This window comes from Peromyscus eremicus, chromosome 6 (assembly GCF_949786415.1).
Source record: "Peromyscus eremicus chromosome 6, PerEre_H2_v1, whole genome shotgun sequence".
NCBI lineage: Eukaryota > Metazoa > Chordata > Mammalia > Rodentia > Cricetidae > Peromyscus > Peromyscus eremicus.
In genome coordinates this window covers 98,385,850-98,405,628 of record NC_081421.1, presented here as the reverse complement: position 1 = coordinate 98,405,628, position 19,779 = coordinate 98,385,850, and the positions used below count along the sequence as shown (strand labels likewise).

Sequence of the window (19,779 nt, the reverse complement as noted above, 5' to 3'; positions counted from 1 at the left end):
TCCATGGCGAATTCTCAGTGTACTGACTGTAAGAACTCCGTGATTCCCATCTCTAACCTCACATTCCCCAACCACCCCTCCTATGTCTCAGCTCACTCGATCTACATCTCTGATCCCAGGCAGTTTCATCGTCTCTATCTTCACCCTGGGCCCTTACCTCCGAACAACAAAGTTCCATTTCTATCACAACTCCCTACGGCCTCTGGTGACTAAGTCCAGGTCACAGTCTTGTACCTGCACCTGGCCACAGTGATGTAGCTGCCTTCAGACTCCTGATCACTAACTTTAGCTTAGCCCAGTGTGTTGACTGACAAATTACACTGCAGTTTCCATAGTGATTCACGTTGCTCCCTGCTACCTAACTAAGCCACAGTTTTTCTTTAAATTGCTTGGACGTCTTTATTTCTTCATACAACACTGAGAAAAACTGAAGGAAGCAGGAGGTGCTGTCCACAAACTCCCACTTCCACAGCTATCTGGTTCCGTGAATCAGAGCCTGCAGAGTCTGTGTTCTGTCCTATTTCTGTCCGCTGGCACAGCGTCCCATCCCTCCCTTCCCAAACGCTTTCCTCATTTGCCTTCTAGGACGTGATATTTCTTTGGATTCCTTCTGCATCTCCAGCATCTGCGTCCCAGGCTCCGTGACTATTTCCTCTTCAGCTCCCAGTTCTCTGGCTGTTAGCAATTCTGTGTTAGAGGCCACATGCTTTGTTTGCTCTGTCTCTCCCTACTCACTTCCTCTGACATTTCCTGAAGTTCATCTTTAAACAGTACCTGTGCTCTGTTGACACATATGTGGATATTTCTAGAATTCTATGTGCTCATGGCAGCTCCCTATGACTACTTGGATATTTACTGGGCAGTTCCAAGTTTACAAATAAGCTTATAGTATTTTGCCTACCCCTAAATATAACCCTCTTTGTGTCTTCATTCACAGGCATCTCATTCTTTCAATGTCTCAGACACCTCATACCATGCTATACTCTTCTTTTTCTCACCCTACATTGTACCGCCGCTTCCTTCTCTAGACATCATTAAACCAGAAGCTGTTGAGCCGCCTCATTGCCTCCATGTATCCCACTTAGATGGCTACAGGAGGCCCCTAACTGGTTTCTGTTCTCTTTTTCTGCAACCCAGCTGTTCTGAACACATTACCCAAGGCAATTCCTGTTGTCCCAGCCCTTCCAACCATGCCCGACCTCTCTCACAAAGTCTCTTATGCCTCTGAACCCCTCTCCTTATTCACCCTCCTAATCTACTTACTTAAAGACAGATATACTTCCTTACTGTCTGTTGAGGTCTTTCCTGTGTGGTCCCAATAGGGAGTGCTTGCATTTGTTTTTCTTCTGTCTTATATAGTTCTGTATATAAGTATATGAAATAATGAAAGCATTTCAAGAAATAAAAGTAGAAATAGAATCACTAAAGAAAAATCAAACTGAAATAAAACTGGAAATGAAAAATTTAGGATATCAAACAAAAGCTCAGAGGTAAGCCCCACTAGAGAATACAAGCCATGGAAAAGAGAATTCCAGATCTTGAAGACAAAGTAGGAGAAATGGTTAGCTCATATATATCCAGTGTATGTATGTGTGTGTGTGTATATATATATGTATATATATACATACATATATATATATACATACATATATATATATATATATATATATATATATATATATTATAAGACTCTTTCCCCAAATTATAAGGTATAGTCTGGGATGGCATCTGTTGTCTCTTTGAGATGGTGTAACATAATTCCAGGTCCTTCTGGCTTTCACGGTCTCCACTGAAAACTCAGGTGTTATTGTAATAAGTCTGACTTTATATATGACTTGGTCTTTCTCCTATGAAGCTTTTAATGTCCTTTCTTTGTTCTGAACATTTAGTGCCTTGATTATTATGTGTCATGGGGAGTTTCTTGTTTTGTCCTGTCTGTTTGGTGTTCTATCTACTTCTTGTACCTTGATAGGCATATCTTTATTTAGCCTGGAGAAATTTTCTTATATAGTCTCATGAAAAAATATTTTCTGTACTTTTGACCTGAGTTTCTTCTTATTCCTCTATGCCCCAGATTTCCTGGTGTTTTGTGCCTGGATTTTTTAGATTTAACGTCTTCTTAGACTGAGCTCTCCATGTCTTCTACTTTGTCTTCAAGATCTGGAATTCTCTTTTCCATGGCTAGTATTCTCTATTGGGGCTTACCTCTGAGCTTTTTTTTTGTTTTGTTTTTTTTTGTTGTTTTTTTTCGAGACAGGGTTTCTCTGTGTAGCTTTGCGCCTTTCCTGGAACTCACTTGGTAGTCCAGGCTGGCCTCGAACTCACAGAGATCCGCCTGGCTCTGCCTCCCAAGTGCTGGGATTAAAGGCGTGCGCCACCACCGCCCGGCTACCTCTGAGCTTTTGTTTGACATCCTAAATTTTTCATTTCCAGTTTTATTTCAGTTTGGGTTTTCTCTAGTGATCCTATTGCTACTTTTATTTCTTGAAATATTTTCATTATTTCATTCAACTGTTTGTGTTGTTTTCATGGTCTTCCATAAGGCATTTATTCATATTCTCTTTAAAGTCTTTGCATATATTCATAATTGTTATTCTGAAGTCCTTATCTTGTGCTTCAGCTAAATTACATTTTGGGGGCTATTATTCTGGAGGAGATGTTCTATCTTGGCTGTTCATGTTTGTATTTTTGCATTGGGATCTAGGCATCTGATGAAATGATGTTTGAGTTATTTCATAGTATAGATATCTGATTTTGTCTTTGTTGGGTGGATGTCTTTGTCTCTTCCCTCCTACTTTAAAGTAAGTCTTGAATTATTATTGGAAAAAAGGATCTCAGAATTTTTCTGAAGCCTGAACCTAAGATATAGTGAAATTTTTTCTATTTCCTTGACCCATTCACACACTTTTCTCTCCTTTACCCAAGTACTTCTCTGTTTATAGTAAAAGAAATGCAGGTAGAGAGATAATTTAATGTAGATTACTATGTATAGTATTAGATACAAATGATTTATGCATAAGCTGTCATTCCTATATATCTAATACTTTTCTCATAATTTGTAAAAATCAAGCTGAATTGACACATACTATGAAAACCATGTAATGTCTTTTGCTAAAGATTACTATAGTTATAAAATTAAATATACTCTTTCCTTCCCCATTTACATAACATAATCTGTTCTACATTCAGATATTAAGGGAGAGTTATTTCTCCTGCCTCCAGCTGTGTTATGGATCAGGACTGCCTTTGCAGGCCCCCAAACATGAAGGTAATAAAAACAAAATGTGGACTTGTTTCTTCTTTGTTTTGATGTGCAGAATGGGCTGTCTCCACTTCATATGGCTGCCCAGGGGGACCACGTGGAATGTGTGAAGCACCTGCTACAGCACAAGGCACCTGTAGATGATGTCACCCTGGACTACCTGACGGCCCTGCATGTTGCTGCACACTGTGGCCACTACCGTGTCACCAAACTCCTTCTGGACAAGAGAGCCAACCCGAATGCGAGAGCCCTGGTAAACCTGGCCCAATCCACATTCACCAAATATAGCCTGAGAAAGCAAAACCACATTGATTAGCCAGTGGCACCTACACTAATGCATGGTTATAGATCCACAGTTAATAACTGCCAAGCTTGACACCCTTCTGAAAGCTGGCAGCCTACTTCATGCTTTCATTGTTTCCTAAGTGGACGTGAGCATGAGCAGATTTAGGAGAATACCAGATTATTATTTCTGAAACCTGTGGGTTGTAAACAGTATGAAACTCTGGGATGATGAGTGTCTTAAAGTAGAGGCTAGATATTAAAAAAATAAGAGACAGAAGGTGGTGGTGGTACATTCCTTTAATTCCAGCACTTGGGAGGCATCGACAAGCTGATCTCTAAGTTCGAGACCAGCCTGGTCTACAGAGCTAGTTCCAGGACAGTCAGGGCTATACAGAGAAACCCTGTCTCAGTGAAAAAAAAGAAATAACAAAGTTAGTTCTAGGTACCTCTAAATACTAGATAGATTTAGTATACAGGTAAGAAAAGTTTGATCTTTATGAATCTCTTGAGGAAAATAAAGGGATTAAAATGGCGAATATATTTGACTCTATGAGAAGGTCTTAGACAGAAGCTGGTAAGAGTTCACTTGGACATTTCCTTTATGGACTGACTACCCATCCATGGGCTGGGTGATGCTTGGTGTATTACTGCTTTGCAAAGCATTTTAAAGAAAGCATTCCAGGACCCGCTCAAGAGAAACTGTAGGAAGCCATCCCCAGGGCAACTTTGTGTCTCCCATGATCTAATAATATGGAACAAATCTTTCTTGCTTCACTTATGGCCTAACTAATTAGTACGTTAGGCAGGTACTAATTGATGGCATTTGTTTTCTAATTCTCACTCTAAGAGCACATTGTTTTGTTTTCCTATATGTTTACATGGTTTATGTCAATTAAAATTCCCTTCAAACAGCTTTGAGAGTCTATTGTTAAAATGATTAAGTACTGGGCTAGGGTAGTAGCTGAATTTGTAGAATACTTGCCTAGTATGTATGAAACCCTAGGTTTGATTCCCAGCACCACACAAGTAAGGCATGATGGCACATGCCCATAATCTTAGCATTCATGGGGTGGAGGTAGGCGATCAAAGGTTCAAGTTCATCCTTGGCTATATTGCAAGTTTGAGACCAGCCTGGGATAGATGAGATCACCCTATCTCAAAAGTCAGTCGATCATTTGATCAATAAGCAAAGTAATAAATCAAGCAAATTATTAAATATTGAGCATATTGATTTATTTGAAAATTTTCAGTACAATTCACCTATTACTAATTACTTAGGAAGTGATTATACTAATTTCCTCATAAGATGTTGAAAATACTTTTTATTAGATAGTGATGAATAAACTTATAAACTATGACAAGTAATTAGTTGCATGTACTTTAATGCCACATATACATGTTGCTTATCTCCAGCTTATGACATAGTTTATAATCAGGGGACATGACTCAACAAATTATGTTCATCTCTCCACTGTAAAGAATACAAAGTCACCAGCTTATGTGAGACATATGCTTTCATGAGAACTGGTAACATACGAAATTATCACATGACACTCAGTTCCCACTGGGACATTTAAAACTGTTAATTGGCAAGGTATGTGTCCTGTAAAAGATCAATTGTTCAAATAAAAAGACAACAGGTATATATATAATACATAACAATTTAGCAGAGGCTAGGTAAATTTTTATGTGATTTCTCCAATTCCTTAATAGTAACCTAGTTTACAAAATTGCAAGTACCTTCCAGAAGCTCCACTTAACTTCAGCTCTCAGAGGTGTTGTCGGCAGCCATCCCAGAAATTTACCGTATCTTTCTTGAAAATATTCAGGAATGTAATCATTTCCACATAAAATAAAATATATCTGGGAACTTAATTGTTTCTTTGTAAAATCAAATGTATCTGATTGGTATACATGTTATAATATAAAACTTAACTTTTCTTATAAAGATTGTCTGCATAATGATTTCTGCTAATTTGAAACTCTCCCTAAGAAAATAATAGCAAAGCTGAAACACTTTTTATAAAGCCATCATATTGCTAGCTTTTTGAAAGTAGATGAACAATTCTTATGCTCTGAGAAACTGGCCCTCCATCATCAAAATATACTTCTATTCACGCCATCTTTTTCTCCATCACCTGACCCGTCAAGACAGCCTATTTCTCTAAAACATAATTGCCCCCTACCTTTTCTCCTACAAAAAGTAGGCTTACATACTTTTTTCTGTTTTTGTCTTCTCTGTATGCACTCAGAATGACAGAAGTAAAATTCAGTTCCCATACACACACACACATACACACACCACCACTTCTCTTCCCAAATTTCCACCTCTGTAGGGCTTGAAGAGACGGTGACATTATGTGACGATACAACACTATCGCCTGTGATGTGCCAGCATGGAGTTGCGTGAGAATTGTTTCTGCATGTTTTCAACTAACTCGATTGTCTTTTGCACAGAATGGTTTTACTCCACTGCACATTGCCTGCAAGAAAAACCGCATCAAAGTCATGGAACTGCTGGTGAAATATGGGGCTTCAATCCAAGCTATAACAGAGGTAGAAAAGTGTTTCAGCTTCTCACCAAACATTTCCTCTCTGATGCCTTCCTCTTCCTCTCACCCATCTTCTGTCCTCTTCACTCGTCTTATTTATCTGAAGAAGCCCCAAAGCCCCCAGTGCAGAGGAGTAAAACTGCTGTTGCTTTGTTCCGCAGTCTGGCCTCACACCAATACATGTGGCTGCCTTCATGGGCCACTTGAACATTGTCCTCCTTCTGCTGCAGAACGGAGCCTCTCCAGATGTCACTAACATTGTGAGTATGGCTTGGGTCAGAATAACCACAGGGAGAAAGAGTGAGAGTCAAGAGTGGGTGTGTGTGGGCTTGTTGTGTGTGTGTGTGTCATCAGAGCTCAGAGAAGGGCCTCTGAAGCAACGTTTTGTAAAATAATGTTTGGAACTTTCCTGAATGCAGAATCCATGTGGCAGAAAACAAATGGAAGCTGGGGATTGACCCGGCTTAGGCTTCCTCGTGCAGATGGATTAAACATTCATCTAATGCATGTAGTAAAACAGAATATGTTTTTAAAAGTCCCCTGAGGCTGAGTGTGGTCAGACTCATCTGCAGTCTCTAGCTGTTGGGAAGCCTAGGCAGGTGACTTACTTATGAGTCTGAGCCAGCTTTGACAGTGTGCTTCAAACAAACACACGGCTCTGAAAGTGAATGAATGATGGGCTGTACATCAGTCTTCAAGGCTCACCCTAGTTTGTATGAATGCATTGTATTCCCAGTAATTTCCATTAAAATAAGCTCCATAATCAATCTTGGCAAAGACAAGCCAGATATAGGCTTTGGTGAGGATAACTGTTTTTGATGTCACAGTATCCTTTATTCTACATTGCATTTGCTATTTCCTACTGAGTTTTAACTTCCATCTTATTCATATACGCAGTGGAGGTTCCTCATGCCTGAAATAGTTATCAACAGTATTACGCAATGAATGCTGGTCCCTGGGCCCCTTTCTTTCTGCTAATAAGTACTGAGTCTTCCAGAATTCTGTCTGGTCTAAATTAGGATTTTTCACTTGATATACATTTTTCTCTCACTGTCTTGTACCACCCTTTAAAATCTCTCGGGTCACTGTTTCATTGCAAATAGTCTGATACGATTTTTCCCCCAGGGAAAGAGAACCCACTGTATGTGTTTATTCAGATAAAAGACACTCCCAGGACTACAAGAGAATTAAATTTTTAAAAAGCACATGCAACAAAATAATTCTCCCTACATGAATATTAGCAGTCATTATTAAAGTGATCATACTTGTAGCTGTTGACTGCAGCATGTGCTAATTTGGGCATAACTCTCCCTATTTAAGTTGTGAAACAGAATGCCCAGGTTTTCTCTTACCTGTGCTCTTTCCCATATTCTCATTTTTCTGTACTTTATGTAGTTTTTGAAGGCCCTGGTGCTTGGACAGAGTCCAGTGGAGAATCCAATTTACTTAATATACTTTTTATATTATTCAAAAGTGAGAGCATAAAACCATTAAAGAATTTCAGGTTTTGTATTTATGCTTCCTTAATCATAGCATATTGGCCCTAATATAACATTACATGGCAATTCTTAATCACCAAGTACAGGAGTCGTTTCCTAATGTGCCAACTTGAGTTTAACATTTTTGAATGCTTGAAGAATTCATGGGGCTCGAGAGACGGCTCAGTCATTGAAGTACTTGCCGTGAAAGTATGAGGACCCGAGTTTCGTCCCTGTCACTCAACATAAAGTCCTGTGTTTCTGCAACTCCAGTGCTCCCTTTGGAGATAGGTAGGAGGACCCCTGGGTTTATGACCAGCTAGTCTAGCCAAACTGATGGGACTCAGGTTTACTGAGAGACCTTGCCTCAAACAAATAGGTAGAGAGCAATTGAGGAAGTCATCTGAATCCCTGACTTACACACATACATACACACACAGAAAAAAGAAAACAATTCATCTTTTTGCTTCTTATTAATCTTTTGCTTTCAATAACTCTTATCAAAAGATTAACAGAGACAGATCAGTAGTGGGAAATACTTTACTCAATATCAAATTATCCCTTTTAAATACTATATTACATGGATTTGTCATTTCCTATAATTTTTAAACTTTTATTTCATTTTTTTTGTCTCAACAAACCAAAAAAAAAATTGAAGCTAAATATTCTTGCACACAGGGCAATAACTTTCAAGAAAAGCACTCCTGTGTGCTGACCTACTTTTGCCATTTGTTTTCCTCTATTTTCCCATTTTCCTTATTTGCATTCCAATACCTACAGGAATCACAGAAGCAATAGTGATATGTTAAAATATATCATCATATTCCCCAATGATGTGTGTAATTGTACTAAATGGGGAGCTTGGCCGAAATTTCTTTTTTTGTTTCTTTTTTGGTTTTTCAAGACAGGATTTCTCTGTGTTGCCCTGGCTGTCCTAGAACTTACTCTGTAGACCAGGCTAGCCTTGAACTCAGAGATCTACCTGCCTCTGCCCCCTGAGTGCCGGGGTTAAAGGTCTGTCCCACCATACCCAGCTGAAGTTTCTTTTAGTAGATTTTTTGAAAATTCTTCAAAAAAGAATCCACAAACAACCACTTCAGTGACCAATTCCAAATAGTTTGTTGATTCTTAACTGTTGTGTGGTCTCCCCAGGAACATGGAGAGAGTTAGACTGCACATAGGTTTCTAGTATTCCCATCCTTTCAGGCTTCGAAAGAACCTTAGATTTGGCAATGGCTGTGTTGATCTTTAGCTCCAACATGGCAGTTGTCCTAAATTTACTCATTGGTTTCATCTGCTTGTCCTTTACATTGTTTTCCTTCAGCCCTCTCCAAACAAGCACTTGAAAGCTCCAGTCAACCAATCCTTCTCAGTAGGATCCCTGGATATTTTTTTGTTTGTTCATTTTATTTTTAAAAGCTATATCCTTCAGATAAGAGACAGTGTAGATTTACTGGTCAAGATGCAAAATTCCCTATTCAATTTTAATTCCAGATAAACACTGAATTCCTTTGAATGTAAGTAGATGTCATGCAACGGTTGAAACATGATAAAATAAGTACTTGATTGTCTGGAATTAAAATTGAAACAGACACTTGAACTTTTTATTTGCTAAATCCGGCAACCCTACATTTAGAGTAATATAACTTTCTCTAGCAGTGTGGTGCCTGTGAACTTGTGTGTTCTCAAGATATTAGGACATTGCTTCTGGATCCAGAACTTGGGATTTAATTACGAAGCTGTGTGGACAAGGACTGCCTGCTTGCTGTGACAGTGCCAGTCATGTCCTGACCCCAGTGCTCCCACCCTTGGCACCTCTGTGTGTTGCTGACATTGTGTTGCATTCAGAATGCAATTCTGTCTTTTGTGCTTTGATGCTTTCCAACTAGATGCAACCCAAGTGGGAGTCCATGTAGCTGTCTGCTGAGCCAGTTTTAAAGCTGTGAAAGAGGGGCATGAATTGGTACTTGCTTTGTACATGAACATGCGCATTCTCCTGCCGGTTTTGTTTTGTCTGAAAATCCACACCAAGCATAAGATGCACCAAGAATTCAGACATTTGCAGACACACTTTTTTTTCCCAGACAACTTCCTTTCCCAGAAAACTTATATGTGAACTTTAGCTGGTGACCTGTGTTCTATAATACACCTCTACCATATTCATTGATAACTGTGAGAGTAGAACATCGAGCACTCAAGGGCTCTTGACAGTACAACACGGGTCATTGAGAAATTCTATCTTCTTATAACCAATTAGCAGGTTTATAGTTAAGTTCCCACTTTATATTATGTTTAAATGCTTTACCGGTCTCTAAAGTTAAGTTGTTTAAATAAGGATATCAGGCTATGCCTAACAATCAGGAAACAGAAGATCCCAAATAAGGCAATATGCAATATTTGCTGAGTTTCTTTTCCTTATACTTCTGCATAAACAATAGGAATGTAAATATAAAAAGGTAACCACAGTTTATAGTAAATGCCAGTTACCCCAGAGTCACTAAATGAGACTTAAACAAGAAAATCTTTATAAAGTAGGGTGACCAGGTGTGAGTATAAAAATCAGCTGTTCTTGTAATAGGAAGCTCAGGCTTTAAAGTAAGTATATATATATGCTTTATATATATATATATATATATATACATGCTTAATATATGATTTATATATACATGTTTAATACGTATGCTTAATCTAAAGCCTGATATACACACACATATATATATACATATATGTATGTCATCACTGCAAATGTTGACACCAGAGGATAACAATATAGATAAAAAATAAAGGTTTTTTAAATATTAAAACTAGTATAGAAATAGTTCTATATTTTGAAAACTTGCTAATAAAGTATGGTTTAAAAATAAGTATGTAAATTCAACATTACATAGAAATTCCTAGGGACAGCTTTGACTTAATTTCTAAAAAGAATTATCTTCCCTTTATTTCTACAAAAATTACTGAAATAGATAACCTTCATTAGACTTATAAATGAAATTTTGAGTTTTTCTTCTTCCTGTAATCATAACATACCAGTCTTATTTATTTAGAGACATGTGGATTACAGAAGAAAAAAGGATAAAATCATGGTTGCCCAAAGAGGAAAAAAATCTCACCATACATCTGGGGACTTAAAGACAAACTTGACTAATGTCATTCTATAAAACACATTTCATATACATTTGCTTTACAAAGTCAAAATTCGCCATCAGAAAACTAAGGCCACTAGAGGACAAGTTAGCTGCCAGTGAGAAGAGACTATTCAAGTCAACATCTAGGTCAGTGCTTTCTAGTCACATCGCTTGACACACATTTCTCATAACTCCCAAAGCGATGGATGTCATCATGGTGAGAAAAGGGAACTGTGAGCAAAGAATCCCACTAATTTCATGTTAAATCTTTTAAGAATATTTTATGCAAGGAATCAGAAGATGTTGTTCACAGGAGTTTTTCAGAAGCATCCCTTCCCAACATAGGCATGTTTGAAGTCAATCTGGTTCCTGTGGGATGCACCCCCCTGCTTGGTTATTGTCAGCTTACCCTCCAGAACAGTTGTGCTCAGTCAAACTTGTTTCATTCTAATACTGTGTTCTAACTATGGGATTATTTGAATGACAAACTCCCTGCCCCCTTCGGTGATAACAGGTTTCCCTATGAGAATAATCTTTTGTCTCTAACCATTTTCTTCATCGTCTCCTGATTAGCATGTCAGACCTTAGTATAGCGTAGGCAGCTGAGGACTGACAAGATACCCATGTAGCAAAGGAAACTGTTAACAGCTACTTCACTTAACTGTTAACTGAAACTGTTAACAGCTACTATACTACCTCTCAGTAGCCTTCTGCATCACCATCTCTAATTAAATACAGTCTTTAAAATAAGCAGTACCTCCTAGAAAAATTAGTTTTCTCCTATGAGTAGTTACGGTCGAATTTCACAACAAATAGACAAATCAGACATAAGATTTTGTTCAGAAGTGAGGTTTGCAATTTGAAAAGAAATTATTTATGTATGGTGTAAGTGATGTGATTTATTTTTTGCAATGTGTCGACTTGACCTTTGACATCTGGAGTTTCTCATTGAATGGGATGGATGACAGATTTTAGGTTTGTAGGATGAAAGATCACATCTTCACCCAACCCCATGTAAGTTACACAAGATTGATCATGAAGCTAAACCATAGGGTGTCCTGGACATTTGGGTAAGTTCACTGGTTTGTCATTAATGGAAAAGCATTTACAAATGTTTGTCCTTCTAAAGATAGAAAAGATGCAAAACTACATTTTTCTAAACCGAACAATTATGCCTTCTCATAGATCACTTATACACTTGGATATCTTGCTGAATTTCACCAAAAAGAACACCGTTGTTCTTTGCTATCCAGAGCAGTGGGTTTATTTATGACTGGGCAATCTTTGTTTTCTGGCAGCGTGGTGAAACAGCACTTCACATGGCAGCCCGGGCTGGGCAGGTGGAAGTGGTCCGATGTCTCCTGAGGAATGGTGCTCTTGTGGATGCCAGAGCCAGGGTAGGTGCTAGCTCACCAGCATTCTCCTGTTGTAGTACACACCCCCCTTTATAAGATGGGGTGTCTTCTTTAGTTCCTTGATTTTGAAATTCCACAGTGTACCTATCAATCAACTTTTCGTTACTGTGATAAATACCTGAGAAAATAACTTAAAGGAAGGAAAGAATTATTTGGACTTGCTGGTCCAGGGGTCTCAGACCATGATTGGATGGCTCTGTATTTCTGGGTTTGATGTGAGGCTAAATAGCACAACAGAGCTAAGCTACACACTTCACGGTGGCTGGGAAGCAAAGAGGGTGTGTGCCTTTGCTAGTGTACTTCATCCAAGGTCCCCAGTCACTTGGATGGTGATGCTCACAATTAGGGAAGATTTACTCCCCATCCCTTAATTAGTCATCTCTGGAAATGCCCTCACAAACACTCAGAAGTGTGCTCAACTAGTCTCCTAGGTTTTTCTCAATCTGTCAAGTTGATAGCCAGTAGGCATTACCATAGGATATTAAATTGATAGCATCAGATCAATAATGCTTTAGAATAAAGAAATACTATATAAGTGTATGCAATGAAAATACACTGAAGTTATAGGAACATTTGAATGGAGTGTAGCTATATTTAATAAATTTAACATATAAGAAATACAGAATTGACTTTAATTTTATCAGTCTTTAATCCTGAAAACCACTTTCACATTTATCTATTCTCTAAATTTATAGTCTTGCCTGAACTATATGGCACTATACATACTAAACATCATTTCTTACTACCAGAACCAATCAGATTTGCATACTGACTCTTTCCAAGTTACCTAAAAACAAAATGTCTTCAAAGTTCTAATGCTTTCCCTTTCCTTGTTTGATTTCCCCTTTTTTTGTTATAATGTCTACTTTCTCTCTATGCTGGTGTTTATATATTTGAATATTCTGCATATTTATTATCCCAGAATAATAGACACTGGAGGACACCTGATGACACTCCTGTTTCCAGGCAGTTCTAACTCCCTCACAGGTTGATTTTTTCCTTCCTGTTTTAAAGAATTTAATCCCCTTCCCTTTGTGTGGCAATCTTTCTTCCCTAAATGTAGCCAAGCTTCCTTGCCCTGCTATATGTTCTATTTCCCTTTCCATATTATTCCGTGAACTTTTGCAGTCACATCACTGGGATTCTCAGGGACCACTTAGACATGCTCTCTCTTCCTCCATTAGAACTCACTTCATCTTCATCCATGCCATATGACCTCATGAGGAAAATGACTCTCTTGGAGTCAAAACATGAGTGGTCAAGATTGTAAGCGATCCAATGCAGGTGACTCTACCTCTACATCTTTATCCTTGAAGTATGAGATTTAGACTCAGAAACTCCCAATCTTCTTCAGGCCTTCATAGTATTCTCTGACTCAGTGGAGCTACCAGGCACTTTTTTATGATGATTTCCACAGTCATGGGGAATCAGCAGAACACAGGCAGCTTTGATATGGCTTTTGTTTTAGATCTCATCTGCTTTTCTATCCTTCTCAAAAGTAGTGTAATTTATATCTTTAAGAATCACCATTGGAGGGCTGGAGAGATGGCTCAGAGGTTAAGAGCACTGACTGCTCTTCCAGAGGTCCTGAGTTCAATTCCCAGCAACCACGTGGTGGCTCACAACCATCTGTAATGAGATCTGGTGCCCTCTTCTGGCATGCAGTCACATATGCTGTATACATAATAAATAAATAAATCTTTAAAAAAAAAAAAAAAAAGAATCACCATTGGGAGCTGGGTGGTGGCAGTATACACCTTTAATCCCAGCACTCAGGAAGCAGAAGCAGATGGATCTTTGTAAGTTCAAGAGCAGCCTGGTCTACAGAGTGCATTCTAGGATAACCAGAGCTGTTACACAGAGAAACTCTGTCTTGGAGAAAAAAAATCACCATTAGGGCTGGAGGAATGGCTCAGTGGTTGAGAACTCTGGTTGTTCTTGCAGAGGACCTGTGTTCAATTCCCAGCACCCACATGGTGACTTACAATCCTCTGTAACTCCAGTTCTTCTTCTGACTTCCATAGGCATGTGATGTATATGCATACTACACATACATACATGCATACAAAGCATTTATACATGTAAAATAAATAAATCTTAAAAAAATCATAGATTAGATCATGTTTTTATATATTTAGAGTTTTTTTTTATTCAACTGTATTCTATGACATGACTTTTCTTATTTCCATTTAATGGTGCCTAGATAATCAGTATTTATGAAGCAGTTCTAAGCCAGGCAAAGGTGGCATATGCCTTTTATACCAGCACTTGGATGACAGAGGCAGGTGGGTCTCTAAGTTCGAGGCCAGTCTGGTCTACAGAGCAAGTGAGTTCCAGGATAACCAGGGATACACAGAAAACCCCTGTCTCGAAAACCCAAAGCCAAAAAAAAGAAAAGAAATAGTTCTAGTGAGGGTGTGAGGATGCAGCTAGGTGGTAACGTTCTTTTCCTAGCATGCTCCAAGCCCTGGGCTCAAACTCCAGCACTGAAAGAAAAAGTTCCATGGTCAACCCATCCATATTGAGTGTCACATACTTCTTTAATTATACTAGAAATTGTGATAATATTTCAGGTAAACATTTTATAAGGCACATTTAATAAGATTTTTCCATTTATTTAAAAATAAACCTGTTAATATTATTAATTAAATTTCTATCAAACTAATTTCTTTTATGTTTTGAAACAGTATTTAATCATTTCTTTATCTCTTGGTAGTTTTTGTACGTTGATTTGATCCACTCTTATTGTCCCAATGTTCTAGTTTGTTGTCTGTTGCTGTGATAAACACCATGACTAAATCTTGCAGAGAAGAGAGTTTATTTCATCTTATATTGTCAGGTCATAGTTCATCATTGAGGGAAAAAGTCAGGGCAGGAACTCAAGACAGGAACCTTGAGGCTGGAACTGAAGCAGAGAAACACTGCTCCCGGTACACTCTGATTTGTGCTCAGCTGACTTTCTTATTCACGCAGGACCATTGCCCAGGGGTGGCATAGCGCACAGTGCTCTGGGCCCTCCCACATCAGTCAATAATCTAGAAAACACCGCATAGACATGCCCATAAGCCCATCTGATGCAGGTAGTCCTCCACGAGAGACTCCCTTAGATAACTCTGGGCTGTGTCAAGCTGACTGCTAAAGCTAACTAGCTAAGAGATGGACACTTTTGGATGCTGTCTGGAACACTTTATGTATGTGCTGATGGGGGCCTCTTTCCTTTGGAGTGCTGTGGTGTCACTCACCTTTATGTATTTAGCACGGAGGCTCCATCATTGTGTTTCCTCCTCTGCAGTCACATTTACTCTTCTTCATAAAGCAACATCTATTTCTTTATATTTTTTCAATTTAAGTTTCACGTGCTATTATTTCTTTTTCTTTTCGGCTTTATCATTTATAATCCCAGATGCACTTGAAATCCCTCAGCCTGATATTCCTCTGTGAGGAACAAGGACCGTTCCTTGCAGAGCAATGCTCTCCAAATGCGGCCTGTGTTACAGCCACCTGGGTACCCTCTCCATTGCAGACTGGGACACTGTTCTGCATTTCTGGCAAGTGCCCAAGCAGTGCCAATGACGCCTATCCCAGGATATTTATAGCAACTCTGAACCAGGACTTTCTTTTCATACCATGTTTTCAGGTGCATTTGGGCCAGGAAGTTTTGGCTTTTGTTTAATTGAATCCTTTAGTGTTTTCCTGGAACTTTGTGATTTCATTAACAATTGTTTGATGCTACATAATTCATTTTGGCACAGGTTATTTTATGTACAGGGAAGCTTGTGTTAAAGGGTGATTTAGGGTCTTAAAATTCAAGATTTCACTCGTGAACTGTAGTCATAGTATTAGAGTAGATAGGATACCTTTCATAACCGTGAGATTTTTCTCCTGATTGGCGCTGCTGGGAGACAGTAATTCCGCCCCAATAAAGTCCACTGATTGGGATGTGGCTTTCTTGAGGAAATCAGTGAACTGTTATCTATCGAAGGCTTTCATTTTTAGGTGGAAAGCTAGCCCTGTTTTCTAGCTCCCCTTCTACCCACCCGCTACCCCATTTGTCCATTGTCTTCTGTGGATTTAAGTTAGAAGCCTACCAAGGTCTGTCCTCTGGAATCCCTTTTGTTTAGAGGCTTGCTCCATTGGCACAGTTGTGAGCCTGGCCTTTGCTTTTAGGTTTGAGCAATGGCAGGATCCTTAAGCTTAAGCTAATTTGAAACTTAACTCCTAAAATTTTGCTCAGCTGCCCCAGACATGGTTTGGGGGAACATTGGTAGCAGGAATCACATCAAAATTTTAAACTTCGGCCCAGCTGCTGTTTTTTCTGTCTTTTTGTAAAAAGTTGGGGTTCAACAAGTCTCCCTAAGTTTGGTTGCTAGGAGTAAAATAAACAGTAGGCTTCCATAGTGAGGCAGAGACCACCTGCTTCCTGCCTGGGCTATGGCCCTGTCACTTGTGCTTCATGAGAAGGCCTTGTATTGGAAAGGGCCAGGGAACCGGAACTCCTCCATAATTTTACCCATTCTTGTGAGGCTTCTACACTTTCCCAATTTCTTTGCCTTGATTTTGTTAACTTTATCCTGGGGTAGCACAGACAAGTTCTGCAGTTCAACAAAGAAGTCAGTGCCCAAACCTGAAAAGACCTTATATGCCTGCTTAAACATTGAAGGGTTTTCATAATAGCAAAATTATATTTCCTTTTCCACTTTCAGATGGAAATATATCAAAATATTTTTAAAGTAGGCTAAACATCATTATCTTTTATTTAAACAAACAAACAAGTTGAACCAACAAATACCTTACTGCTCTGCGGTCTGAGCACTAGGGAACTATAGTCAAGCATTTAACCAGTAACTGCTAGTTATTAGCCAGTATCACTAACCCAGTAACTACAGCCAGTTAGAGATTGTCCATTGTCTAGAGCTCCAAAGGTAACCGTTCCCCCAACTTCTCCCCACTCTCTAAAATCCACAATTTACCCATACACATAAAGTAAAATCAATAATCTAAAAAAAAAAATAGTTTTTGAATCTACATTTGAGTGTGTTGCTTTCTGTACCCACCTCCATTGGGCTCTGCTGGTGGAGGTCTGAAGGAGAACCCAGCTGCAGACAGTACTGAGGCTCTTCTCAGGTCCTGAGTTGATGCTGACTGCTCTGTTCACCATTTACTCTTGTTCTGCTCATCCCTGCTCACCTTGTCCTGACCATTTTCTTCTTGGCCATCTTACTGTGTCTGCCTTTAGTGTCTGTTTTAACGACCTTGAACAGTCTTTGAGACCTCATTACATTCTTGTTCACTTTATCTGGAAAAATTATGGAATAATACTTTTTATGCTTTCTTTTGGTGTCTACTAGGACAAGTCATATATGCATCATGCATGAAAGAAATTTATAAGTTGAAGATTTTTATAGAGCTTGAATTCCATTGGTAAAATAATTACGTTGCTATTACTTATTAATTTCTTCCTTCTTTGACATTTGTGTGATGCTATTTCATCTCTTCCTATAGTTTAAAATAATGTTAAAGTGTTATATTTATTTAGACAGAACTATTATATGTTTTCTCCTTCCATTCTTATCCCTGGCAGCTCTCCCAGCTTTTCCTTCTTGCTTTTATGATGACTTACCCTGGGGAAGATTATAAAGATACTCCCCTTTGTATTCCTAAGGGTATACTCAATTTTACTTTTATAAGAGACTGTGGTTTTCCCTAGTTCTTTTAACCCTGAGAACACGTTAGAGTCAGGGGATCTTATGAGCCCTGCTGAGTATGTTCTTCCTGGCCCTTCTCCTCAGCTCCATCCTCTCTGGTTTTAGAGCAAAGACACTTGGCAGAGAGTTCATTCCATTTTCGTTTTGCCAGAGTACTATTTCATCTTTGACGTCCTAGATATGCATCACAGACCCATCTGCAGCGCTTCCTGGAACAGCCTCTTTTGAAATCATACTACAATGTAGTCTTTATCCACAGTTCTCCGAGAACAAAATGACCAGCATTTGTGTCCTTGGCTCAGGAGTGAAGTAGGAATAGCATTTTCCAGCTTCCTTGGGTCTTTTCTCTTGATTCAGTTCCCAGAATAAATCCTGCCTCTCAGTGAAAGCTCTTGGAAGAGAATCTAGGTCTTAGGACTTTTGGACTGGATTGCTTTCTCCTTCAAAACCACGAGTTCACCTATAAGTAAGCCCAAGAGAGGGTTGAAGACTTAAGGAGTAAAGAGATGTTTTTTGGGGTGTTCATCAAACAATGACCAAGTTTATGAATATACATTCTATTTAAAAATCTGAGGGATTGGCTCAATGGTTAAGAGTACCTTCTGCTCTTATGGAAGACTGGGTTTGACTTCTACACCCACATAGTGGCTCACTACAGTCTATAACTCCTGTTCCACGGGATCTGATGCCTCTTCTGACTTACAGAAACTGCACATACATGGTACACTTCCTTACACATAGACACTCATGCACATAAACAAACAAACAAACAAACATAGAAAACATTTTGCAATTTTAAGGGAGATTTTGTGACCAAATAGATCACTCTATAACAAATACAAATAAAGCCATGACAGGGTAGTAATAGTTTTTGTTTTTGAGTAGAGATTCCTAGAGGTTCGAAGAAGGTATCGTGGAGTGTTTAGAAGCGCAACATTCCTAGTAAGATTGGGTTTGCCAAGAGCTAACTGATCTCTTGCCTTGAGTTGTAGGAGGAACAGACTCCTTTACATATTGCCTCCCGACTGGGTAAGACAGAAATTGTCCAGCTGCTTCTCCAACATATGGCTCATCCAGATGCAGCCACTACAAATGGGTACACACCACTGCACATATCTGCTCGGGAAGGGCAGGTGGATGTGGCCTCTGTCCTCCTGGAAGCTGGAGCAGCACACTCCTTAGCTACCAAGGTAAGGGGGATGGCTAAGGGACTGCAAGTGCCAAGTTAAGGTTTTGCTCAACTGCAGAAGAGTTTCAGGAAGGGAAAATCTCTGTCAGGCCTCTGACTTGTTTCTTTGCCGAGTATTTTAGATTATGATCTAAGTGATGAGAAGGGATTGCAAAATTTTACATAACATCTTCAAGGAAGAGTCTTACATTCCCAGCATCGAATTGAAGTGCTAGTTCCTTTTGGTATAAGCATCCAGAAGTGTAATTATCATGATTTTATTATCACAAAGCAAAGTCCACTCTTTCTTTCCTTTTTAATATAAAACATATTCTCTAGAGAAAAAAAAAGTGTGTGTGGGGGGGGCGGGGAGAGGGCGAGCCCCCTAACATGTTGACTGGCATCACTGATGAAGTAGAAAATACTGCATTAAATGAGCAGCACTATCTGCTGGGTGACAGAGCCAAGTGACAGCTCCCTTTGCTCCATCCTGCCTTACCCAGTGCTAGCCCCATCACTTTGCTCCATCCTGCCTTACCCAGTGCTAGCCCCATCACCTCTCATTTGGCATCTCATTTCCTTTGTAGTGTCCGACTCTATCAGTCAATTCTTTGTTGCTAAGATAAAATACCATGACCAAAAGCAGCTCGTATAAGAGACAGTTTATTTTGGCTTATGGTTCCAGAAGGCAGGTGTTTTTAATGGCAGGATGGCATGGCAACAGGTAGCCAGAGAACGAACCTGGGTGATCACAATTTACCAGCACACCAGGAAGCAGAGAAAAAA

The 19,779-nt window shown here is 39.1% G+C and overlaps 1 protein-coding gene across 1 annotated transcript in view; it reads left to right on the top strand.

Moving 5' to 3' along the window:
* Window positions 1–19,779, top strand: part of Ank2 (ankyrin 2) — a 218,699-nt gene that overhangs the window by 101,968 nt on the left and 96,952 nt on the right. The window contains exons 10-14 of the mRNA XM_059266206.1: window positions 3,318–3,515; window positions 6,005–6,103; window positions 6,261–6,359; window positions 12,004–12,102; window positions 18,818–19,015. Coding sequence (XP_059122189.1) covers window positions 3,318–3,515; window positions 6,005–6,103; window positions 6,261–6,359; window positions 12,004–12,102; window positions 18,818–19,015 — 693 coding nt within the window. The remainder of the gene's footprint in view (window positions 1–3,317; window positions 3,516–6,004; window positions 6,104–6,260; window positions 6,360–12,003; window positions 12,103–18,817; window positions 19,016–19,779) is intronic.